Source organism: Panthera leo, chromosome D2 (genome assembly GCF_018350215.1).
Source record: "Panthera leo isolate Ple1 chromosome D2, P.leo_Ple1_pat1.1, whole genome shotgun sequence".
In the NCBI taxonomy this organism is placed as follows: Eukaryota; Metazoa; Chordata; class Mammalia; order Carnivora; family Felidae; genus Panthera; species Panthera leo.
In genome coordinates, this window is record NC_056689.1 from 86,933,554 (window position 1) to 86,958,390 (window position 24,837).

Consider the following 24,837-nt stretch of genomic DNA (forward strand, 5'->3'; position numbering starts at 1 on the left):
ATAATCATCCTGAAGTTGCTCAAATGCTGCGTGTTTTCACCTTTTTTTTTTTTTTTTTGAGACAAAGAAGGTGCCCAAGTGAGCGAGGGCCAGAGACAGAGAAAGAGAGAAAAAGAGAAAATCCCAGGAGGGGCAGAGAGAGGGAGGGAGGGAGTGAGAAAAGGGCGCATCCTCACCCAGAGCTGGGACACGTCCCCACCTGATGTGGGACTCAAACTCACCAATGGTGAGATCACGACCTGAGCCAAAGTCAGGTACTTAACTGACGGAGCCACCCAAGCGTCCTTCACTTTGTCTTTATTTGAGAACAAAAACGTTTTTAAAAACTCACCCTATTCAATAGAAGAACTCACACAAACACACCTATGGAGGCACCCGGCCCGGTGCGGGTGGCTGCTGTGAAGGGAACCTAGCGCCCTGAGCAATGACAGCAGCTTGGCAAGACGCCCCTCGGATTTTATATTTAAACAGTAACGACACACACAAACACATGTGGTTCAGCAACATTCATTCACGTGATGGCTTCTGAACTCATTCTTCTGCAACACCTGCTGGCCTCACTGGGCGGTGACGGCAACCCTGGGCGCAGATGCCGGGGGGCCCCGTGGGACGGGCACTTGGGGCGCTGCCTTCTGGCTCCTCTCTGCAGACAGACGCTCCAGGCGCTCCGTGTAGAAGCCATTGAAGTCAAGTCTGCGGGAGGAGAGGGGCTGGGCTCCTGCACCCCCAGGTGCAGAGGCGCCCTCCCTGGGGCAGCCTGTCCGCCCCACAAAGGGGGAAGGGTGGTCTCTGCACCAGGTGCGAGGGACACGCACCCACACGAGGGCCTCAGGCTCCATCCGGCCTCCGCTTTCTCAAGCAATACTGACACCAGAACTCAGACACACATGAAAATTAAACAACAAGCGTCCCAGGCCCTGTCCTTAGGACATCCGATGCCCAACATAGGACACCTTCCCAGGCAGGGACACCCCCTCAATCTCCTGGAAAGAAGCTGAGCCACTGCCTCCCTTCGGAAGAGCTGTGTGTCCAGGATTCACGGGCAGTGGGAACCTGACGGCCCCAGAACCACAAACTGGCTGAGCGGCCTGCTGGTCCCCCTTCCCACGGGGCCCCTCCCAGAGTCACCAGGAATGTACCACCACACCCACCCCCCACCACCCGAGAGTGACAAGGCACAGACAGAGTCAGGAGCCCAAACGGGGCGGGTTTAGTGCGTGCCGCCACGACCCTCACTGGGTGCTCACAGCCCACGGCAGAAATGGCATCCCCGGTCCCATCCTCCCTCCCGTGGCCACCCCTTGGCTGCTCATCTGAAAATGGGGGCAGGGGGTGGGGGGTGACGCGGCTGCCGTGCATAGCCTAGGGCTATGGGGGCACTGACGGGGCAGCCCGACACACGCTGGCGCACACACACGAGTGAACACGAACCGCTACGCACGCCCGTCTGTGACTTCAGGGGGTGACGCATAGGAGGCTAAGGACAGACACCCTCACGCCCGAGCAGACCCTGCCTCAGTGACACCTTCCTGAGGTGGCCCAAGGCTGCGTGGCAATGGTGAAGGGGGAGCCGGCGAGGGAAACCCGGGAGTCCCATCAGGCAGGGACAGGATCGCGCCCGTGGCCACGCGGGAAGCCGCCTGGAGATGACGCACCCACCTGGAGATGACGCTGGCCATGCTGTGCTCACAGTCACTGGTGCTGTAGAGGCTCAGTCGGGCCAGAAGGTCAAGCAGATGTGCTGAGAAATTCTTATCAAACTTGTTGATGGTGGCCTCGAAGCTGGAGGCCAGCTGCGGGGCGTCCACGTGCTCAGCCAGGTACTAGAAGACAAGTTTGGGCACCGTGAGCGCCCCCAGTCCGGCCTCGGCACTGCTCTCACCAGCTCAGCTTCCCTGTCCCTTTATCTCTAATAGAAGAAAGGATCTGGGCAAGTTTTTGCGTGATACAAGGTGAAAGAGTTAGGACAACATAAAGCTTCCCGAGACCCCAGGACAGAGACACAGTCTGGGCAGCTGGCACCCTGCTTTGCTCCCACCCACACGCGCAAGCAGTAGACCCGCCCGCCTGGGGTGTTTTTTCTGCAACTCAGGTTTTCGAGCTAATGCAGCATTCTCTCCTGGCTCCCTCTCAGTGGAGGGAACGGACCCAGGGGCCCGGGAGCAGGGGCCTGGGCTGGTGCTGCAGGGCCTATGCCCCGACATCCTCTCCAAGGAGGCCCCTCTAGTTAAGGCCGGGCTCTGACCATAAGGACGGCAGGGCCCACAGCCCCACGCCTGCTGTGTGCCAGGCCCTCCAAGGGGCGCCCACACCTGGGCGTTCCTCCCCTTGGGGGAACCGTGGCCTTGCCCTCAAGCACAGAGGGGCTGAGGTTTGGACAAGTCGAGCGAGAAGATTCTCTGGGACTCATATTTAATATCTAACTCAAAGCAAACTTTTTTAACCAAAAGAAGAGTGAAGGGCGGCAGCAGGCGCGCCTGCTAAGCTGCAGGCCCGGCGGTGCCGGACGAAGCACACCTTCCTGGCGAGCTCCTTGCGGGTGCGCTCCTCCGCCCGCTCGGCCTCCGTGGGCGGCCCCAGCATTGTGCCATGCTCCAACATCAGGCGGCCCAGCTCACCGTCCAACTTCATGCTCTGCGTAAATCTCTTGGGGTCAGAAAGAAACGCTCCTGTTAGCGTCAACCCGCCCGGCCCAAGTGAAGGGTGGGCCTCCGCACAGCCAGGCGGTGTCTGCTGTGCCCACGTGACCTTACGGGCGCCTGCCCGAGGGCTGGTCCACTGACTGACTGAAGAACGTTTCTCCCCCGATGGAGCCCCACGTGACCGCGAGAGGTCTAAGGAACCAGTTCCCAGGCTCCTGTCCTCTGGAGGCTGGCCAACACCTCGCACGCTCTCCACTGGCCCCACCGACTCAGACCCCCTAGGCCCTGGAGCCCCAGTGAACCCCCACCTCACCCCCTCTGCCTTCCAACACTTATATTCTGTGCCAATACTTTGGGGCAGCTGCTTGTAACTGAATCAAGTAGCTCAAGTCGGACAAAAAGAACAGCAGGTGTCCAGAAAAAGGCCCAGAACAGAGGCCCATACCGGCGGAAGGGGACTCAGAGCAGCACCCCTGCAGACAGATGGCAGGAGGCGAGTGGGCTGTGGGGTGGCCGCACCTGCATGCAGTTGGTGAACATGACGCACACGGACATGAGCCTGGAGAACACCTTGAGTAGCTCCGGGTTGGTCAGCATGCAGTCCTTCAGACAGTTGTCCAGGAAGCTCGTGTGGTGGCCCAGCACGTCATCGATGTTGGACGCCTGTGCGGAGAGAAGGACCCGGCCTTCACTCTGGGAACGACTTCGCAAGTAGACGGACTCCGCGGGCCTGGCTTCGGCTGCAGCTTTGCACGCTTCCGGTCTGTCGCCATTTTTCAGATGACCCTGTGGCCTCTGAGGGACAACACATCACCCCCAACACGCCTGCTCTCGCACACGCACACCCTCACCGTGCTCGTAGGGAAGCCTCTCGTGTGTGCGGAGGGCTTCGCTTCCTCCCCATCAGCCTGCGGCCGGCGCTGCTCTCACCCCTGACCCCTGACCTGCTACGCTCCCTCCTCAAGAACCCGCTGGAGCCTCTTCAACGTTCCGACACGCCAAGCTACGACTCACAGACTTCAGGTTCTTCTCGAGGACGTGCCAGGTCGGCTCCATGACTTCAAACATCATGTAGTACTGAATGTTCTGAACAAAGTTGAGCATCCGCTGCCGCAGAGTGAAGGCGCCGGCAAACCTGAGCGAGCAGACGGTTTCAGCACAGTTGACAGGGAGTCGGTGCATCTACAGCATGTGGGGGCCACCCGCCTTGTCGTCAGGGCGTCTGCTCCGGGCTCATGCCCCTCCACGGGGGCCCACACGCGGGCACGAACACCACCAGCCTGTGGGGCACCCCTGGCCGACAGTGAGCAGCTGCGTGTGAGCCAGCAGGAGGAAGCACACGCCCCCAAACCTCGAAGGGCTCACGCTAACGGGCCCGACCCCCCCAAGTCTGCATAGACGGCCGAGGGACAGAGCCAGTGGCCACCGCGGTCGGCAGTGGCCCTGCTCCGCAACGTGAAACATGTCACGGATCTATAAGCTACAAAGGTGTGCGACAAATTGCCTTTTTGCAAGAGGGGAGCGCGTGCGCGCAGACGAGACGCACCACTTAGCGGAGTGCAGGGAGCACTGCTTGGCGGCCTTGTTGCTGATCCAGACGCTGCAGAGTTGCCGCTCTACGTGCTTGCAGTAGAACATGTGCCTGAAGAGCATCTGGTAGCGGGTCAGGGCTTTCCTGCAGGGAGCGGGAGGAGACAGGCGCGTAGGTAGGCTTCTGGGCGGCACCAGAGCTCATGAGGCTCGCAGCAGGTGGCGGCCTGGGCTTCGGCGGCACCGAAGCGGTTCTGCACTCCGGCCGCCAGGCGCCAGGCAGCCCACCCTGGACACAAATGGGTGTGGAGGCTCCTTGGACGTTCTGCAGAACAAGGCAGGTGCCGGGCGGATCCAGTCCCTTCCTCCCGGCAGACCTGCTGTAAGGTCTAGAGAAGCTAGTACTGGAAGGGTCAGGAAGGACCGACGCTCACCTATTGATAATCAGCGACAGGGGCCACTTGACGACGTAGTCGAAAGAGAAGGCCTCGAGGCCACTCAGCGTGAGCTCGGTGGGGTCGGCATGGACCATCGCCTTCTCCTGCTTGGTCTCGATGGCCAGAACCCGCAGGAGCTGGGTGATGAGGTCATGCGGCATCAGATCAATCTTGGGAAAGACAGAGAGAATGGCGTCGAGTCCTGACCACGGCACCAATCCAGCCGCAGCACAGGCCGGAGAAGCAAGTCCCTCCGGTGGACTCCATCTCCGAGCCCAGCTTGCAAAACAAGCGCCTGCCAAGAGACCCCCACTCAAAAAGTAGGCGTCTTTCCTCCACCAAAGTAGGAAAACAAACGTACGGAGAGATCATTTAAAATACACCTGACGATATAAATGAAAAACCGTGAAGTCAGAAAGGCCTGAATCCCTCCAGATTTACAACTTTACCGCAGGTGCCAGGCTCAGGCTGAAAGAGAAGGTACGTGGGTCTGGAAACACAGCACAGCCGACCCTTAACGTCGGGGGTCAGGGCGCCAACCCGCCGTTCAGCTGAAAATCCACGTGCAACTTCTGACTTCCCCTCCCCCGACCACCGAGAGCCTACTGCCGACCGGAAGCCTTACCGGGACAGCTGACGGACGCACGCTTTGCGTGCCGCACGCCACACACAGTGCGTTCTCGTAACAGAGAAAGCTAGAGACAAGGAAACGTCACTGTGCTGCATTTACCATAAAACACCCACGTGCGCACACCCGGGCTGCGGGTATCACTGTCAAGAGTTGGTTCCTCCCGTGTCTTTACCTCAAATGTCTTTCTCAGGCAGCTGCTCCAGCTCTCGGGACACGGGGAGCGGCCTGAAAGGTGCTCCCCCCGCCCCCTCACCCCCAGCCCACCTTGAGGTCGTCCTTGAAAGGGTCCGTGTTGGCAGTGCTCATGCGCAGGGCCAGCTCCAGCAGCGCCTCCAGGCGGGTGGGAGTGATGTCGTCCACCGGCTTCTTCAGCTCCTCCTCGGTGAGGTCCATGAAGTGCACGAAGAAGTCCCCCTGGTCCATCAGGAAGTAGCGCTTGATGGACCTGCGGGCGGACGCAAGGTCATCGGGAAGACTGGCCGACGCGCACAGCGGCCTGGACTCGGAGAGGCAGGCGTCTGACGAGGAAGAGCTGCGTGCTTGCAAAGGGCTCCCACCAGAACCAGCGGTTTTGATGATGGGGGCGGCGGGGGGACAGGGGGAAGCCAGGAGGGGCCACACGGCCCAGGAAGGACGTGTCAAACACATGGCCAGCGCCCCACACCAGGAAACATGTTAGAAAGGGGAGACCGGCGGTCAGCTTCAAACAAACGGAAACAAACAGCTCTTAGGCAGGGGCAAAGAACTCTGTGCCCGGCTATGCCGCCTGGAAGGGGCTGGTGGGGCCGGGGGCAAGACTGGGAGGCTGTGTCACTGCAGACAAGGTGACGCAGGCAGACACTGCCCTGCTGGGCCTCGGGGAGTTAGGACCACAGTGGCAGGGTCACAAATGTGCAAGGTTCTCAGGCTGTCTTCTCAGGCAGGACAACCTGGCAGTGTGCTGGTTTTTACATAAATAGGACAGAGCCACTAAAAGTTAATTTGTGGCCTTGGTCAGACACCCCCGATGGTTACACATGCTGAGCTAGGAGGCCAAGGACAGACGGCACACCTCAGGTGCGCCACAAGCTCCTTCTCTTCCATCAGGAAGGCCAGCAGGACCTTGCTGGCATAGTTGAAAGCCTTCTCGATTTGCTCAACATATGCCCGCTCCTTCAGAGTGTAGATGATCTCCTTGGCCACTGGGCAGGTGACATCGTGGCCACACTCTCTGACTACATTCAGATATTTTCCTGAAAAGACAGGGAGAAAGCAAATTAAAATTTTCACCGTAAGTACAATAAACCACAGACCTGAACCTCGGATGCTGTAACCCAAACAGTAGCTAGAGAACTGGAAAGAGAGGTTGAGAACAGCCTACAACCCTCTACACATGGCAGAGAAACACAACCAACTGACACCCACGGAGCACAGAAGCGCTAAGTGCTAGAACAGGCTGGACTCTCCAGATCTTCTAAGAACACAGAAATAATTTCAAAAATATTTCAGAGAATGAGACTCTAAACCCTCTTCCGACCCCGTCCCAGACAGCACAGCTCCCAGAACCAAAGTGCCGAGTTCCCGGCCAGCAGCGTGTCAGGTACGTCAGTCCATGTGATGGCGACAGGACCATCACTGGCCCAGTGAGGCCTGCATCCTCGGCTGTTTTCCTGTCATGGTATGAGACCAACCCAGTGAGAAACAGATCTTTGGTCTCTGTCCCTGGTTGCTGGCGCTGAACTCCTAAAACTCTTGGGATTTTGTTACTCATGAAGCCCCTTCTGACCACACCTGAGTTCAGGCCAGAGAGGGACTCTCGGCAGCTTCCCTAGACAGCTTCAGGGTGAGGGCTGGTGGCCAGGGGACCCAACCCCGTCATCACCGCCCACTGAGGTCAGGATCGGGAAAGGCTGAATAAATCACCAACGGTCAATCATTTCATCAATCATGCCTGCATAATGGGACCTCCATAAAATTCCTAAACCAAGGTGTCTGAAGAGTTTCCAGGGAGGGGTACACATCCACACGGGGATGGCGCACCCCAAATCCACAGGCACAGGAGCCCCTGTGCTCGGGACCTGCCCAGACCTCGCCCCATGGACCCTTCACCTGGCTGTTCGCTTGTATCCGTTATAACACACTGGTAATCTAGAGAGTAAAGCGTTTCCCTGAGTTCTGTGAGCCGTCCTCGCAAATGATCACACCAGAGGAGGGGGCCATGGGAGCCTCCCATTTGCAGCCACTCAGACAGGACCCAGTACTTGCTGATGTGGGGGCCGCCCCAAAGGACTGAGCCTCAAACCAAGGAGCCCGCCACAAACCCCGGGTGGATGGGATGAGGGCTAATTTACAGGATGCCCAGCTTGTGTCCACAGAGAACAGGAGAGCGGGATGCCGGTGTGGAAAAGCCCCGCGTCTGGGGTCAGCTGGGAGCAGGGAAGCAACTTTCCTGTCAGTGATAACAGAATTCTAGAAGCGAAGTGGCAAAGAAAAGGCGTCTGTGAGACAAACCCCCAGGGTCAGGGCACAAAGCAACAGTACCCAGAGCCACAGGAGTCGGACGGGACGGTCGCCAGGCAGGGAAGGCGCCACCGGGTACGGGGCCGTGACGGCAAGGCCACAGGCAGAGGCACACCGGGGCCGCGAGGCTCACCTGTGCTGAGGACCTTGCCTGCCATCTTCTGCAGGAAGGAGGGGATCTGGTGCTGCACGACGGTGTACCTCTGGTCCCAGTACTTGTCGTTGTAATCCTCCTGGATCTTCTCCTTGCGCAGCTCGTGCTCTTCCACCATGAACTCGCTGCAGGCACAGCGGACGCTCTCGGGGTCTGGCCGACCAGAGCCCCCCCCCCCACCCAAGTCGGTCCCCGGCTGTGAGCAACAGTGAACCCACCCACACCCCCGGGGGCAGCTGTTTCAACCAGGGGCTCGGAGAAGACCCGGGGCCACGGGGCCACAGGGGGACCTCTACCTCCACCCCTCCCAGGGGAACTCGGCACTTCCCTCCATCACAGACACGGACAACGCACGACCCCAACAGCAGGGGCGCGACCCCAGCACACCTGCTTCAGATACCGCTCTCGCAAGGCAGGATTTTACAACTTGTTTTTTCAAGTTTACTTAAAACTTTATTTTATGCGAGAGACAGAGAGACAGGGAGAGTGCAAGCAGGGGAGGAATAAAGAGAGAGGGTGAGAGAGAATCTCAAGCAGGCTCTGTGCTGTCAGCCTGACGCGGGGCTCGAACTCACAAACCCTGGGATCATGACCTGAGCCGAAACCAAGAGCCGGACGCCCAACCTACGAGTCCCTCAGGCGCCCCGCGTGAGGCACAATTTTAAAATCGTGTTCCTGGGGCGCCTGGGTGGCTCATTCGGTTAAGCGTCCGACTTCGGCTCAGGTCATGATCTCACGGTCCGTGAGTTCGAGCCCCGCATCGGGCTCTGTGCTGACAGCTCAGAACCTGGAGCCCGTTTCAGATTCTGTGTCTCCCTCTCTCTCTGCCCCTCCCCTGTTCATGTTCTGTCTCTCTCTGTCTCAAACGTAAATAAACGTTAAAAAACATAACATAACAAAAATAAAATAAAAAAATTTAAAAAAAAATAAGTAAATAAAAAATAAAAAATAAAATAAAATCGTGTTCCTTGTAAGGCCCTCCCCTCAGACTGTTATTTGCACCATTAGCAGAGAAACACTACCCCAGCCACAGACTTATTTTTAAAGTATTTTAAGAAATCTACCTCAACACAATAGACTCCTTCGTGAGCTACCCAAGCTCCGTTTACGTATTTAAACGCGTGATGCGGAGAAGGAACGCTCGAGTCTCACCACTGGGAAGGAAGGAAGCTCAGGCCAGGAGCCGCCGCTCAGGGCGACTCCGACGCCCTCCGCTCGACAAGATAAAGCCTCCCGGGGCTCGTGTGGGCGTGTGCCCCTCGCGTACCTCACCGGTGTTCTCCTCGGGCCCGGCGAGCCTACCTGTACGGGTCGTTGATTATCCCTCTATAGATCCACTTCTCCAGGATCTCGAAGTAGGGCACGCTGGCAGCCTTGGTGAGGTACAGACACAGCTCCTGGGCCTGGCTGTCCCCCGTGTAGTTGAAGCTCCGGTCGTGGAGAAGGCTCAGGGTTGACCCCCCAACACACTCGCCTTTATCCACCGAGGTGGCTGCAAGGAGGTGGAGGTGGCGCTCAGTGCGGCGAAGGGGGTGCCCTTGGCGCTTGAGGCCATGTCACGAGAGGCCAGGGCCTCAGTTCATCTCCGGTCTCCCGGGGACAGGTGCCGCTCTCGCGGGACACACTCAAACCGTAACGCTGTGATCGCTAACTAAAGCCTATCAGGAAGAGCTTCCAGAGTTTTCCTGCCACAGACTAACACCTGACGCCCCGCGGGCTCTGGCCGCACAACACGCCGGTCCTGCCGATGCTCCCGCGGGAGGGCCGGCACGTCCCCGGGGGCGGGAGGGCAGGCACGTACCCAGGGAGGCCAGGATGTCCAGGGTGCGCATGGCTGGCTGGATGTAGAACCAGAGCTTCTGCAGGGACAGGAGGCCCTGCCTCTGCAGCTGCTCCAGCTGTGTGACCAGGATCAAGTACTCCTTCACCAGGGCCCTCATGGCGGCTGCCAGGGCGTGGTTCACCTGCCCGTATTCGAAGGAAGACTTCTCTTCAATGAACCTAGGAGGGAGAGGGCACCTGAGCAGGTGAGGCTGAGTTTTCAGATCAGATGTCACAAGCTCTGGGTCCCCTCCCCACTCAAGCTCTTACCCTTGAAGGGAACCTGTAGACACCAGCCCCCTGCACTTGTCCCCAGGCCCTTCGGGACCGTGCCAGGAGTGAAACCCGGTCACGACAAGACAAGCGCGCTCTTGGGGTTTTGTTTTTGGGGCGCGAGGACTGAGCTGCAGGGATCAGGAGCACCTGGGAAGGCGGGCGCCCACCTGGTCACCGTGGAGTAACCGGCAGCCACCGGGAGGACCCTGTTCACCAGCTCCCGGATGGACAGGTCGAGGTTGGGGTCCACGAGGAAGGTGCGGCTCTGCCTCCCGGCGAGAGGCTGGGCGGTGATGTACCTGCCGTCCACACCCACCAGCACGTAGAGCAGGTCCTCCACCACAGCCGACTCCTGGGCGGTCAGGGGCAGCGTGCCTGCGGGCCGTGGACACCGCTGGGCCGTGGACACCGCTGGGCCGTGGCCTCGCGTCCAGGGTCCCCGCTCCCGCCGGAATCTCCTCGGCACGCCCCCCTCCCCCACCGGCTCCCCGGTGCTACGCCCTCCAGCGCTCACGGGCGTGAGAACCAGGCTGACGGGGACCTGACTGGCCCCGGAGCGGTGCGCCACAGCCTTAAAGCCCCGGGCGGAGAAAAACTCCCACTCAGATAAACGCCCGGCCTTAAAAGGACGTGGTTAGGAATTAAGGAGCACTTCTGCCGTAAGCTGTTCCCACAGCACTGGTCACGGCCAGCAAGTCTGGGTTGCGGCGCGACAAAAAGATTTTCTTCAAAGACTTTAAAACCGGGTACGCGCAGTATGAGGCGGTCCCCTCACAACCACGCCGCGGACCGAAGGACAGTCGCGAGCCATCCCCAGGGCCGCCCGCCAAACACCTCCTGACCCAGGCAGCCCCCTGCCTCTCTCGGTTCACGGGCCCTGACACGACCCCCACCGCGCCCCCCAACAACACCTGCCGGGAGAGACCGCCGTGCGCGGGCAGCCAGAGGCAGCAGCGGCAGAAAGGTGTCTCCACGAAGCCGCCCCCCACCCCAGCCTCGCACAGCCGGCCCCACGCGTGCCTGTGTCGGCCCCACGGTGCCCCAAACCGGGGCCCGGCGGCTCAGGGTGGTGCTGCACCACACGCGCGGGACACGGGCTCCGAGCAGGCAGCCGCCGTCTGTGGCCCGGGTCACCCGGCACGCGGAGGCGCACTCTGAGCTCTGGCTCCTCTCCACGAGCCCGCCACGACAAGATCACCCACAGCTCCCGTTCCCCGTGAGCAGGGCCGTCTTCCGGGAACGGCCACCAGCCTCGGCTGCCGCTCACTTGAAACCTGAGCGTCACCCCACTCAGAGCCCCGGCGCACGCTCTCAGTGGGGTTAAGGGGTGCAGCGCCAGGTCAGCTGGTCCTGAGGGAGGGGACCTCGGCCTCAGGGGCAGATGCCACCCTGCCCCTCCAGCACCCTGCCCACGTGTGGGAGAGAGCACCGCGAGCCGTGCTGCTGAGAGGCAGGCGAGATAGGAAGGGACTGCTCCGAAGGGGACGCTGCACCGCGAACCGCGGCCGGGAGAACGATCCAGCAGGGTCTCTGTGGCTCGCCAGGGTTTGGGGAGTCGCTGCAGAGGCGACGTGGGGCACACCCCTGCCGCTCAAAGCCGCTAGCTCTGGGACTGTGGAGAGCACCCCAGGGAGGAGGGACGGGACACGAGGCTCCGTGCCACCGGCCACCTGGGCCAAGTAAAGAGAGCAAAACACCTGTTCCTCAGCCACACTAGCTGCATTTCAATGCCCACGAGCTCCATTCAGCTGATGGCACCATACGTTCTGGATACAGCATATCCAGAACATTCCTCAGCACAGAAAACTCTGGGGAGGTAGAGGCCCAAGCCAGTGAGGGCAGGACAGTGTGTGAGCAAGAAGGGTTGGTGAAGGCTGGGCCCGGGACCAGGCTGGGGCAGCGGGAAGGAAATGAACACAGGGGCCACCCCCAGCTCCAGGACCTGACAAACAGCGACACCGGTCGTCACGAGAGGAGCGGGGACACCAGAGGGCAAGTCAGGAGCCCCGCGGGAGACACAAGCGGCAGACAATGGGCCCCATGAGCCAAAATTCAGGGAGACATCCTAGGGATAGAGACCTGAGATCACAACAGGGGCATGATTCCTTCAAACTAAAAGGTCACTGTGGAGAGGGAAACAATCAGAAAAGACCCAGGAGCAAACCATGGGAGCACTTGGAAGAGGAGGGTGGGGGGCGGGGAGGGCAGACACAGGGAGGACACAAGAGCTCGGCGCTCCTGAGCACAAAAGCACAGGAAGAACGGTGCCCCACGCCGCTCACACACGCAGATGTGAGAAACAGACGTACCGCATACCTATAGGCACAGCCATGTCCGTGTTGACGCCTGAGCCAGGCAGGAAGTCCCCAAGGAGGGTGGGTCTGTCGTATACCCACGGTGGAAAGACGGGGAGGCGCTGGCCTGAGTTTTTTTTGTTCTGCTTATCTCGAAGCAACTTTCTTGTCAGTTCCAGAGACTGGCGAGGGTGTTTTCAAAAAACAAAAAAAAATATATACTTTTAGTACAAACGCTTAACGCTAACACATACGGCACTGGAGAGATCGCCCACTGAACGCAAATGAGGAAGCGGAACGACTGTCTCCACGCCCGTCACAGTGTGAGGAGCTGGGGACGAGACGGGAACCCAGCCTCTTGTCAGGGTCCCAGTCTGTGCAGGACCCACAGGTAAACCAGCAACACCAGCAACAGGCTGCACCCTTCTGGGGACAACTACACACGGACCCCGTCACTTTTCCCGGAGACACAAGGTCTAGTCACGACCTGATGGGTCACGGATGGGTCAAGGAAACCAGGCCACCCCCCCGCCCCTCCCAGCCAGCTGGAGAAGGGCGGGCGTAGAGGAGAGATCCACCCAGGGAAAGGCCGACCCCCGACACGCCCGGAGCAGCAGTCCTCCTGCGGAACCAGCCACCAGAAGCTGACCAGGGCAGGCCGAGGTGGCCCGGCTGTCAGGAGAGCCAGCTCAAAGGTGGCCAGGGAGAGAGGCAGGTGCAGACCATTTTCTCGTCGATCACACGGGGTGGCAGTGTGGGGACACGGGAGGTGCTGATAGGACACGCCCACCGGCACTGGCTGTCATGTGTCAGAGCCATGGTGCTCAAGAGGCACGTGCTCTGCTCAGACCCTCGTGGGGACGCAGCTCTGAGGGAGCTTGAAAGCCACAGAAGTTATAGCCTGAGAAGACAGCTGTCCCTCAAGTGACCAGGGCAGGACACGAAATCAAGAGCAAGGAAAAACAGTAAGCACAGAAGATAACACAACGTAGATGAAATTATCTACAAAATACAACCTTAAGAAACAAACTGTGAAAACCTAATGGATGGAAACGGAGAATCACAGTATACAGGGCAAGACCCACACGAGTGCCTCGGACACGCGAGCCCAGAACAGGCGAGCCGGCGCGGGTGACGCAGGGCCTCGCGTTTCTGACCTGCAGCGTGCGTCAGAACTGCCGTCCCCACGCAGCTAGGTCCCCATCAGGAGCGAGCCGCGGCCCCTCCACGTCCACGTTCCTCTCTAGCTCGCACACACCCCATCGCCGCACCTGCTCCCGCAGGCGTGGCCCGTGGACGGCGGGTGCAGTACCTGCTGCAGCGTGGAGCCTGTGGCCACGCTGCCGAGCTGCTTCCTCAGCTCTTCCAGCTCCTGCATGGAGATTTTGGAGGCCGTGGCGGGGCCGCTGAAGCCGCTGGTGCTGCTGCCTGCAGCGCTGGCCGCGAGCTCGGCTCTCTCTTTGGCGTTCTGTTGTAAGTACTGCAGGGTCTGAAAACACACGAGACCCTACATTACACGCCTGTGCTCTGCTGGGCACGGCCAGGCCCCCTCCTTCCCTCCTGACCCCAGCCACCCACGGAGGGCAGCGGCAACTCCCGAGTCTGTGGGCCGCAGTCAGTCTCTCCGTGTTTTCTGCCGTGAGGTGTCACATGCTCAGAGAGGGCGATAATCCCGCGGACGCTTGACAGCCAACTCCCAAACCCTGTTCCCAACTCAGCCTTTTCTCTACACTCGGCCAGTCTCCCGTCCCGCACGTGGCAAGACCTCTTCCCTCTGTGTGACGGTCAAACATGCCTGGTGTGGCACCACAACCTTCTCCAGACCCTGGGCCTGAGGAGTGAGAGGCCCAAGCACATCCCCAGACGCCCTCGGGTGCAACAGCATCTCCGGCCTTGACATGACGCTAGGTGTTTTTCTTAGGGTCACAAGTAACATGCCCATTCAAAACAGACAAAACCCCTGCGTGAGACTACGAAATACAAAACCCTCCAACCACAGGGGTAACCGCGGTCAAACTTCCCAGGGGCACCGCCAACATGAGCTACTGTTCCTCCTGACGCACCACCGACACACCCCTGCGGTACACCAGAGTGCTGCTAGCACAAGGCAGGGAAGGAGCCCCGTGTTGGGTGCTGCAGGCGAGCAGAAAGGTGCCGTCCGACAGCAGACTCACGATGTGTTGTCGCAACTGAGCCAACCCACGTGCGTAGAACAGGTTAATCAGAGCAGCTCCACACACAAGCTCCGTCAGGAGCACGCATCACACTCTCGATGAGTCCACGGCCATTACCTCTCTGTCTTCCGTGAGTTTCGATAACAGGTACACCAGTGGGTCAAGGTTCCTTGTGTTTTTAGATTTCAGTTCATCATATTTCTTTAGAAAGTCTTCTGGAGTACGAGAAAATTCTGCTATTTTAACCTCAAAAGCATAAACATGAAAGATTTAGTGACAATAATAAACAACTGTTAAAAATCTTCCAGGGGCGGACGGGTGGCTCAGCCGGTTAAGCGCCCGACTTCGGCTCAGGTCATGATCTCGCAGTCCGTGAGTTCGAGCCCCGCGTCAGGCTCTGTGCTGACAGCTTGGAGCCTGGAGCCTGGTTTGGATTCTGTGTCTCCCCCTCTCTCTCTGCCCCTCCCCTGCTCATGCTCTGCCTCTGTCTCAAAAATAAGTTAAAAAAATGTTAAAAAATTTTTTTAAATCTTCCAGAAAATTAAACACGAAAACCAAAACAGTGAAATTAGGTAGGTTAAATAATCATACACCCCTGAAATAAAACTTAAACTCAACAAAATATCTCATTAAACCTACCCATGATCTCCCACAATTTCCCTCCTGTGTGCTTCCTCAGCCTGAGATCAGGAAATGACCATTTAGATCTTTCTACCAGTTTATGCATTCACTTTACACATTTAACTCTAGGGGCTCCTGGGTGGCTCAGTCGGTTAAGTGTCCGACTTCAGCTTGGGTCATGGTCTCTTAGTCTGGGGGTTTGAGCCCCGTGTCAGGCTCTGCGCTGACAGCTCAGAGCCTGGAGCCTGTCTCCCTCTCTTTGCCCCTCCCCTGCTCATACTTTGTCTCTTTCTCTCGCTCTCAAAAATAAATAAACATTAAAAAATATGTATGCATTGGGGCGCCTGGGTGTCTCAGTAGGTTAAGCATCCAACTTCAGCTCAGGTCATGATCTCACAGTTCATGGGTTCGAGCCCTGTGTTGGGCTCTCTGCCCCTCCACAGCTCGTGTTCTCTCTCTTAAAAGTGAATAAACATTATAAAAAAATGTTTTTTAAGTTTACGCATTTAACTCTATTCCCTCTGGAACCAGGGATAGGCTCAGCGGTTATGTTCACTCACTGATTTATGGTGCTCCCCTTGTAATAAATTAAGATCACTTCTGTGTTCCCAGTCTGTCTGTTCAGTGAATTTTTCTAATTATCCTTGTGCCATTATTAAACTATTTATTAAAAAAAAATTTTTTTTTAATGTGTATTTATTTTTGAGACAGCAAGAGACAGAGCATGAACAGGGGGAGGGTAAGAAAGAGAGAGACACAGAATCCGAAACAGGCTCCAGGCTCCGAGCTATCAGCACAGAGCCCGACGCGGGGCTCGAACTCACGGACCGCGAGATCATGACCTGAGCCGAAGTTGGACGCGTCACCGACTGAGCCACCCAGGCGCCCCATTATCAAGCTATTTAAATAATACAAGCTTTACAGAGTGTTTCTAAAAACAAATTTCAAAATTATCTCGTACTGAAGATCCGTAATTTTGAATTATATGCTATTTGAATAAAAACAGAAAAACCTGCTTTAGAGGGATTGCAATGCAGTTAATACAGGAGCTTCCTTTCCATCCAGAGGAATATCTGAGTCTCCTTCCTCAGGGGACTCAGAACCTGGGTTCTGAGGTCAGGGTGACAGCCCAGCAGTCTCCCTGAGCCACCATTTATTCATTTGTACAACAGAGTGAGTAACAAGGGCCGTTATGAGGAAGCATCAGAAGCATGGAGTTGAGCAGAATTCCTGGTCCAAGAAAAGCCTTTGACAAGTATTGTCTGCCATCTGCACTGGTAATGCTGTGGCTGCTCAGTCAGGAAGCTTATGAACTTTGTGCACAAACTGTGCCAAGGACAGGGCCCATCTTGTCCAGTGCACAGCACTGTACCAGGACGGGGCCCATCTTGTCCAGTGCATAGCACTGCTCCAGGACAGGGCCCACCTTACCTAGTACACAGCACTGTACCAGGACAGGGCTCACCTTACCCAGTGTACACAGTGCAGCAACAGGACGGGGCCCACCTTGTCCAGTGCGCAGTGCTGCACCAGGACAGGGCCCACCTTGTTCAGTGCACACAGTGCCGCACCAGGACGGGGCCCACCTTGGCGCTGTGTGCAGATACAGTGGTAGTGACATATGGGGTCCTATTCTTCTGCAGCAAGTCGATATAGACCTCAGCACCATCCCCTCCGTGGACACGCAGCAAGCTGAGCAGCTCATTGACGTCGTGGTGAATCCGAAACTCACTCATAGTTTTGGCTCTGAAACAACATCAACAATATGTTCTCCTAAAGCTAAGAGGAAAGCCGTCTACAAAAAACAAAACTGTGCTAACAGCTCTAGTGAAGACGAGGCCTGAGGTAAACGAGCAGTAGACATAGCACACAACCCATATGCTAATTAACTAATGAATATTAATTTGCAACTGGGCAAGTGAGACTCTAACCTTGTGCGACAGAGAACAAGTTCCGCACATACAAATATCATCAACTCATGCTAAACATCGAAAACTGGCCAGAGTCAGGGAATCTTCAAACAGAAAAGCAGAACGGTTAAGCGTCAGCAGGTGCGTAAGTCACTAGCACACACTTTTAAAATCAGGAGGAGTTCACAATAACCAGTTATGGGCATGAGGCACAGCAGGGCATGGGTTGCGGAGTCCCAGGCAGTCTGAACCCTGACTTGGCCAGTTCTGGGCTGTAAGGTCCTCGGCAAGGAGCCTGATCTCTCTAGGCTTCTCCTGCCAAGGGGTGAGTAGTAAATCCTACCCATAGAGGTACTGCGGAGATCAAATAAAATCATCCTGATAGAACACCAAAGGGCCCATACGGAGTAAGTTCCCATGGTATTGTTACTAGACAAGCAGGAACAAATTCCGTTACTACATAGGGCCGACCACGAGGAAACGTTACTGGAGAAGTGGCTGGTTTTACCAAAGGAAAACTGGATCTGAGTCACCATCAGTTACCTTAGTGATCACAGAAGAGCCTGAACGAGGCACTGCAAACCACAAGCAAGACAGAAAAGACAACACAGAACTCTTCCGCTGAGGCCTCTTTGAATCTCAGGGCAATCGGTTTTACACACATTCTACATTCTACAAGGCTTCCTAAGGAATGTGGGTTGTCCTATAATGGCTAGACTAGGTGTCCTATGATGGATGGACTACAAGGTCATGCTAGATGGCAAGGGCACTGCGTTTACCATGGAAAGAAAACACCTGTCCCCCAGATACAAGTAGGTGGAGATAGGGCTTCAGAAGAAAGATCATCTAAGTGAATGTGTATTTATTTTATTTTAATATTTATTTATTTTGAGAGAGAGCGAGCGAGTGAGCAGGGGAGGGGCAGAGAGAGAGGGAGACACAGAATCCGAAGCAGCTCCAGGCTCCGACCTGCCAGCACAGTGGCTCTCAAACCCATGAACCGTGAGATCATGACCTGAGCTGAAAAGTAGGACGCTTAACCGACCGAGCCCCCGAGGCGCCCCAACGTGAACATTTATTCTAAACTATCCTCACATGGGGCGCCTGAGTGGCTCAGTCGGTTGAGCGTGTGACTTCGGCTCGGGTCATGATCTCGCAGTCTGTGGGTTCGAGCCCCGCGTCAGGCTCTGTGCTGACAGCTCGGGGCCTGGAGCCTGCTTCAGATTCTGTGTCTCCCTCTCTCTGACCCTCCCCCATTCATACTCTGTCTCTCTCTCTGCCTCAAAAATAAATAAATGTTAAAAAATAAAAATTAAAAAAAAAACTAATTGCACAAATGGGCTTGTAAAACAAAATTTGTGAAAAAAAGGTCAAGAGCCCTGATGCTTTTTCAGAGACAGAAAAGTAAAGCATAAGCGATGAATCTGTCCAGGGCTCTTCTTAGCTGTGAAACGGACCGGGGATGGGGCCACAAGCCTTTACTTCCAGGATGAAGGAGCCAAAAGATTTTTATTATGCTCTTTAAATGACAGCTCTAAAATTATCTTCTAATTTTTTAAAGAAACACTACCTCACTTCCTGACTATATTGCACGCATGGGTGTACAGGTCCTATCAACGCCGAAGTACCTGGGGGAGGAGGGGAGTCCGGCCATGGCCACCCCGCACCCCCCCCCCCCCCCCAGTAAGTCTCAAGCGTCCTTGCGTCCCTTGGATCACCCATCGCTGTTTTAACTAGGTAACTTTCACCAGGTAGGCAGCCGTGTCCGCGGCTGGGCAGAGGCGTCCTCTGCTTTCTTCACCGGCGGGCACTGAGCACCGGGCACAGAGTCCTGCGCACCTCAGAAGCTGATGGGAGGGAGGAGACTAGAAAGGCAGGCGGAACGCGCAGGGCCTGACAGGCTACGAGAGAGCCGCTGGACTAAGGTAACGGGAAGCCACCGAAGGGCTTTAAACAAGGAAGCATTGCCGTAGGACGTGAATTTTGCAAAGACCACTCTGGCTCCAGTTTGGTTACTGGTCTGGAGACCAGCACGACCCAGAGGCCGCGCCAGCCCTTCAGGTGGGAGGCAAACGCGGCGTGGACAAGGGTGAGGGTAATGAGGGCGGAGGAGGGGTGGGAGTCTTCACAGCAGGGAGGCCGCACGGTTAGAGTTTGGGACGTGAGCCGTCGGTGGGGCAGCGCACAGGCCAGCACCGTACCCGAGCGCGGGGTCCAGGGGCGAGACGCCCGCCGGCCGTGCGCCCCTGAGCGGTCGGCGCACGGCCGGCGGCGGAGCGCGGGGAAGGGAGACTGAGCCCCGCCGCCTCCCCTTCGCAAGGCTCAGGCTCCACCGCCCGCGGCCGGACTCACCGCGCGTCCGGGCGCCGGTCCGCCTAAGCTCACAGCGAAACCCGCGGCGGCAGCGGAAGTGGCGCGAGGTCACTTCCGGCCCCGCCCCGGCCGGCTCGCGGACGGTGGCCGGCAGGCTGTGGCGCCGCCAGCGCGCAGGGCGATGCAGCTGCCGCCCGCGCTGCACTCCCGCCTGGCGGGGGGACCCGGGGCGGCCGAGCCGCTGCCGGTGGAGCGGGACCCCGCGGCCGGAGCCCCGCCCTTCCGCTTCGCGGCGCGCCGGGTACGCTTCCCGCGGGAGCACGAGTTCTTCGAGGTCTGTGAGCCCAGGAGGGAGAGGGCGGTTGTCGGCGGGGGCGGGGCCGGCGGGCAGGGCGGGGGGCCGTGGGCGGGGCCGACGCTCGCGGTTGGGGGCGGGACCGTCGGGCGGGGACGAAGCCGACGCTCGCGGATGGGGCTTCGGGCGAGGCGGGGGATACGGGCCGGGGCGCTCGTGGATGGGGCGTGCGGATGGGGGCGGGGCGGACGGGGGCGGGGCTGGCAGACCGGCCCCGCCCATGATGTGCGTTTCCTGCAGGATGGGGACGTGCTGCGACACCTCTACCTTCAGGACGTGCTCACACAGGTGACAGAGGCGCCGGAGAGGCCCAGGTACTCGCCTCTGGGCCCAGCGCTGCCCCCTCCCTGGATCCAGCCCGCTCGCTCCTGGGTGATCCTCCACCCTACCCTCTGCCAGACCACCGTCCTTGCTCCTCTGTTCTGGCTTCACTCCCTCCTCTCCGGTCTGTGAAAATTTAGTTGTTAAGAAACTAGAATTTGGGATTGCCAAAGAAACATCAGAGCTTTACCGTTTATCAGACTGCTTAAAGGAAAGGTGTCAGTTGGGAGCGTAAGGTCCTCTGTCATCAGCAGGACGGCATTCCCACAAGGTGGTTTCCTTTGCCAGGGTGCCTGAGTTTACCTGTCAGGTGGCAGGCTGCTGCCAGGTGTTTGACAGCCTGGAGGACTATGAGCACCACTACCACACTCTGCACAGAAACGTCTGCTCCTTCTGCAGACGGGCCTTCCCCTCAGTGCACCTGCTGGACGTCCACATCCTGGAGTGGCATGACTCACTGTTCCAGATCCTGTCTGAAAGGCAGGACATGGTGGGTGATGTGTCCATGTTCCTTGGGCCAAGGGCAGTCATCTCGGGCGGAGGAGGGGTTTGTCCCCAAGCTGTTTGCCTAGCTGGGGGGGGGGGGGGTCAGCACACTGCTCCCAGCTGGAGGTCAGGGGCAAGGTGCGCGGGGACTCTGTGAGTCAGGATGGAGGTGACACTGTTTCTGTTTCAGTATCAGTGCCTGGTGGAAGGCTGTGCAGAGAAGTTCAAGACCAGCAAAGACAGGAAAGATCACCTGGTGAGATGTCACCTCTACCCTGCGGACTTCCGATTTGATAAGCCAAAGAAAAGCAGAGGGTACGCGAGGTGGTGCACGTGCCAAGCTTCAGGATGGGCCCCTGAATTTAGAAAAGCGTTTTGAGTGTGTGGACTTTAAGGGTGCTGTCGGGTGGGGAGTTCTCAGGCAGGAGGAGTGAAACCAGTAGGGGATGGTTTTGCTGGCCCTGTTGGGAATGACTGGGATCTCATCTTGCTGTCTGCCCTGGGGCACCTAGGAATGTCACCTGATTCTCTGCTCTACCTGTATCTCCTCTTGGGGGCTGCAGCCCCACTTGCTTTGCTGACCTGGCCCTCTGGGAATCTGTCCCAGGCTGGGAGGCCCTCCCCTCACGCAGACCCTCCAGCTCTTCGTCTGGTTGGTAACTTGGACAATGAAGCCATTTTGTTACCACCACTGCTCAGAACAGCCTGGGGAAATGCATCAGGAGTCATTCTTAAACTTGTATCTCTTTGCCTCTTGCAACTGGTTCCTTTGGCAGAGTCCGTCAGAACATCCTGGGAATCGTGTCGAAGTGTTACCAGGCTAGTAGTCCTCAGCAGGACTTTGCTCTTAAAGTACTGTGAGTCTGAGAGCCCACTGCAACACAGGAGAGTCACGAGGTTCTGAGTGTAAGGTGACTCTCTCCTCTCGGAGGGACCATTTCAAGGAAAGGAGTCCTACAATGCTGGATTGAATAGGGATTGGGGACGACACTCGATAGCAAGGTTAACATTAGCAAACTTCTCGTGGTTGTGGAAAGACAGCGGGCACCCTTGGGAGGCATTTACCACGTGGCACCACAAAAATACTTTTTTCAAAACATGAGGTGTAACTGTCACTAAATTTGCAAACGTGGCATCTGTCACATGACCATTCACTTAAGGTTTTGTTGTAACCCTTGTGCTTGTCCCAATAGTCTGGAAAGTATGCTTTGCCAAAACAGTTAAAAAACTTTTTTTTGCAAGAAAAGTAGTGTTTTTGTGGTCAGTCTGGGGGGGAAGACAGGGCCACAGGAGCCACCACTCACCCTGTCTCCACAGCCCAGCCACACCCGGGGCCGCTGTAAGAGCATCCGCAGAAGCTCCGGGGGATGACGGGGAGCAGTCAGGAGGGGATGCCATGGAAGTCTGCTCTGAACACGCGGCCTCCCTCCCAGAACCTGTGGGCGAGCGGCGGACCTCCGGCCACAGGTCAGTGCCTGGCATCCTTCTGGGGCAGGTTGTGAGCATGTGCTTTGTGAGGAGAATGCTGGGCTGGGCCCTGGGCAGTAGTCTCCCTGAGAGAAGAGGGTTGGAGTGTTGGCTTCAGCAGGAGTTGAGAGCCTGACCGATTCTGTTTCTCTCGAGTCACTTTGTGTCTTGCGCATGCCCTGTTTTGGGCCCTGAGGCACCGGAAGGGAAGGCACCATCGCCCCCCTTGCATCGTGGCCTAAACTGGGATGGAAGGAACGTTGGCTGTCGTTGCCGAAGTTATGATCTACTGATCTGTTTTTCTATTGCTAATTGTGTTCTTATTGGGCTAAACTTGTTTTCGAGTCTAATTTTGGGAAGGACACAGGACAGAAGGAAAGAAATTGCCAATAAGTGCAAACCGATAAGTAGACTCTCACCCCCAGCTGCCCTCGTGCAGCCGCCCAGCCTTTGGCCTGCAAGTGGGTCCCGGATGCCGTGGCAGTCAGGGTTCCTTCCAGATGGTGGGCCACAGGAAGCCTGGGCCTGGAACCCGTGTCAGGAGCGGCCCTCTTGGCCGAGTCTCCCAGGCGAGAGTGTGTTGGTGGAAGCGGGTCTGAGGTGGATGGCCAGGTGTAGGAAGGGAGCTGACCCCGGGGCCCAGGGCATCTCAGGAAGGGACAGCCCTGTCCTAAGTGTTCCTCAAAGTGGAAGAGAAGGAGCTCGCCAGAATAAACTCACGACGCTATTTTATGAGTTGGGTTCTCGTTGGGAAAAGAAATGGTTTAGTACGGAGACGACTCTTCTCTTTCAGAATACCTTCTACCATCTGTTTCGGTCAAGGTGCATCACGAGGATTTAAAAGCACCAAGAAAAAAAAGGGACACCAGTGACAACGTGGACGGAGAGCCACAGAACTCTGAGCTGACTCTGAGCGAGCGGTGGCCTTTCGCAGGATGGGGCGTCAGTGTTGCACTTTCTCTCGCCTTCTGGTGCGGCCGCCCTCCGACTCAGGCCTTTGCCACCCTCCATCTCAGCCCAGCTCCGTGTCGCTGAACAACTGTGTGACGGCAGAAGCAGTGACAGACCCACGGATTCCCGACACATGCTCTGGTGAATGAAATGGCCCGCCATGCCACCTCCCTATGCAGGGCCGTCCTGAGGATGTGCCGTATAAATACGTAGATATTTGCCATAACGGTCTCCAGCCGTGACTTCTGTGTGGTCGAGCTGCGTAGGGAAACGGGCAGCAGCTCTCCGTGGGGAATCTGTTTGCAGGGCTCAGTTTTTGGAAAGATTTACAAAGCCACAGAGCCTCTGGGGGGTGAGGATGTAGCACCTGAGTCGCTGACGCTCCTAGCTCAGCAAGAGGTCCCAGGGCCGTCTTCCCCAGCGGCCATCAGCTCAGAGCTGATGGTGGGGTGAGAAGCCAAGGGGCTCCTGCGTGGCAGGTGGGGCGTTAGGCGCTGGGAGAACCCTGCGGCCAGGGCCAGCCTCCCCGTGAATTGAGAATCCGGAAATTAACCCACATACTTGTGCTCAACTGGTGGGGAAAGAGTAGTCTTTTCAACAAATGGTACCGAGATAACTGGACATCCACACGCAAAAGAAAGTGGTATACGCGTAAGAGATGAAAATGCACGTCCCCCCAAAAACTTGTGCACCAATGCCTGCAGCAGCATCATTCACAATGGCCAAAAGATGGAAACAACTCACATGTCCCTCAAGTGAGGAACAGGTAAGCAAAACGTGGTGTATTCATAAAATGAAACACTGGCCAGAAAAGGGAATGAACCACTAACACTTACTACAACATGGACGAACCTTGAAAGCATCATGCTGAGTGAACAAAGGACACACACACACACACACACACACACGGCCTGTATTCTATGATTCCATTTCTAGAAATGCCCAGTGTGCGGACATATATAGAGAAAGGAGGTTACTGGTTCTTAGGGCTGGGGATTGTGCGGAAATGGGGGAATAGCCAGAAAATACAGGGTTTTTTTCTGAGATGATGGAAATGCTCTGAAGTTGCCCGTGGTGAAGGCTGCACACATCTGTGAATCTGCTGAAAAGCGTTGAATCCTACACTTTAGATGGGTGAACCGTATGGTTTGTGAGTTTGTCTCCATAAAGCTGTTTGAAAGAACAAACACGTACCCGGCTGGCTCAGGCAGAAGAGCCTACGACTCTTGATCCCTGGTTGTGAGTTCAAGTCCCACATTGGGTATAGAGATTTAAGTATAAAAATTAAAAGTCTTACAAGTAAGTAAAAAAGCAAAGAAATCGCGAGGCAATCTGGGAAACCTGGACGCTGCTGGACACTCGGCAGGCACCAGCGCTATTCTGTGGTGGTCATGCTGCGGCTGTTTTCCTAAGTAGTCTTTAGAAGGTACTTCCCGAAATATTCGTGAAGGAAATGACATGATGTCTGGGGTCTGCTTCAGAATGATCTGGGAGGGAGGACTGTTTGGGGCTGAGATGAAACGAGGCTGACCCTGGGTAGATAGCTGCTGAAACCAGGAGCCAGGGGCACGATGACCCTAACCGTGCACACGCACTTGCCCCCTTCGACAAGTAAAAAGGAGGAAAAGGAAGCCAAGGCAGGTGTGGACAGGACCAGCCTCAAGGACCAGAGCTCCGGGTCATCGTGTCCCGAGGGCAGCCCCTCACACTCCCACAAGCACAGCAACTGGTGAGAAGCTCACACCCACCCAAACCTTGTCCCCGGCTGCTCGGAAGGAGCATGAGGCAAACAGCTTTCTTTCTGGACTCTGAAAGACAGAACCGAGATCAGGCCCTTGGGCGGGCATAGTGAGTGCTTACAGGGGAAGTGCACTGAGCCCCCGGGTGGGGGGAGGGAGCAGCACCGACCCTGGAGAGATGATGAGGCAACCTCTCCATGAAGTGGTCCAGTTAGA

General features: G+C 57.0%; 2 protein-coding genes across 3 annotated transcripts; one reads left to right on the forward strand and one right to left on the reverse strand.

Annotated features, from left to right (window-relative positions):
- Positions 1-445: 445 nt before the first annotated feature.
- TUBGCP2 (tubulin gamma complex associated protein 2) lies at positions 446-19,433 on the reverse strand. Of its 2 annotated transcripts, XM_042908120.1 has the most exons (18): positions 19,342-19,433; positions 16,666-16,825; positions 14,576-14,704; positions 13,597-13,773; positions 12,307-12,466; positions 10,158-10,365; positions 9,695-9,894; positions 9,196-9,385; positions 7,873-8,018; positions 6,292-6,472; positions 5,505-5,685; positions 4,607-4,779; positions 4,189-4,317; positions 3,657-3,777; positions 3,162-3,305; positions 2,518-2,646; positions 1,660-1,823; positions 446-693 (listed from the first exon to the last, which is right to left on the reverse strand). In XM_042908120.1, the coding sequence occupies exons 2-18, from the start codon at positions 16,813-16,815 to the stop codon at positions 558-560; spliced, it is 2,718 nt and encodes a 905-aa protein (XP_042764054.1). In that variant the 5' UTR covers positions 16,816-16,825; positions 19,342-19,433; the 3' UTR covers positions 446-557. The 2 variants fall into 2 exon arrangements, with proteins under 2 accessions (XP_042764054.1, XP_042764055.1); XM_042908121.1 differs by lacking the exons at positions 16,666-16,825; positions 19,342-19,433 and adding an exon at positions 16,586-16,658.
- On the forward strand, positions 19,413-23,105 carry ZNF511 (zinc finger protein 511). The gene is made up of 6 exons (XM_042908123.1): positions 19,413-19,636; positions 19,898-19,971; positions 20,267-20,468; positions 20,655-20,779; positions 21,782-21,931; positions 22,725-23,105. The coding sequence occupies exons 1-6, from the start codon at positions 19,484-19,486 to the stop codon at positions 22,801-22,803; spliced, it is 783 nt and encodes a 260-aa protein (XP_042764057.1). The 5' UTR covers positions 19,413-19,483; the 3' UTR covers positions 22,804-23,105.
- Positions 23,106-24,837: the final 1,732 nt, after the last annotated feature.

What these genes read in the sequence shown, in the direction of transcription:
- TUBGCP2 (XM_042908120.1), bottom strand. Translation starts at nt 16,815, where the DNA reads ATGAGTGAGTTTCGGATTCACCACGACGTCAATGAGCTGCTCAGCTTG. An exon ending in GAGCTTGTGGCGCACCTGAG is followed by an intron (nt 5,686 to 6,291) that starts GTGTGCCGTCTG and finishes GTCCGCCCGCAG; the next exon opens with GTCCATCAAGCGCTACTTCC. An exon ending in ATGGCCAGCGTCATCTCCAG is followed by an intron (nt 694 to 1,659) that starts GTGGGTGCGTCA and finishes CTCCTCCCGCAG; the next exon opens with ACTTGACTTCAATGGCTTCT.
- ZNF511 (XM_042908123.1), top strand. Translation starts at nt 19,484, where the DNA reads ATGCAGCTGCCGCCCGCGCTGCACTCCCGCCTGGCGGGGGGACCCGGG. An exon ending in GGGAGCACGAGTTCTTCGAG is followed by an intron (nt 19,637 to 19,897) that starts GTCTGTGAGCCC and finishes CGTTTCCTGCAG; the next exon opens with GATGGGGACGTGCTGCGACA. An exon ending in CGGCGGACCTCCGGCCACAG is followed by an intron (nt 21,932 to 22,724) that starts GTCAGTGCCTGG and finishes CTTCTCTTTCAG; the next exon opens with AATACCTTCTACCATCTGTT.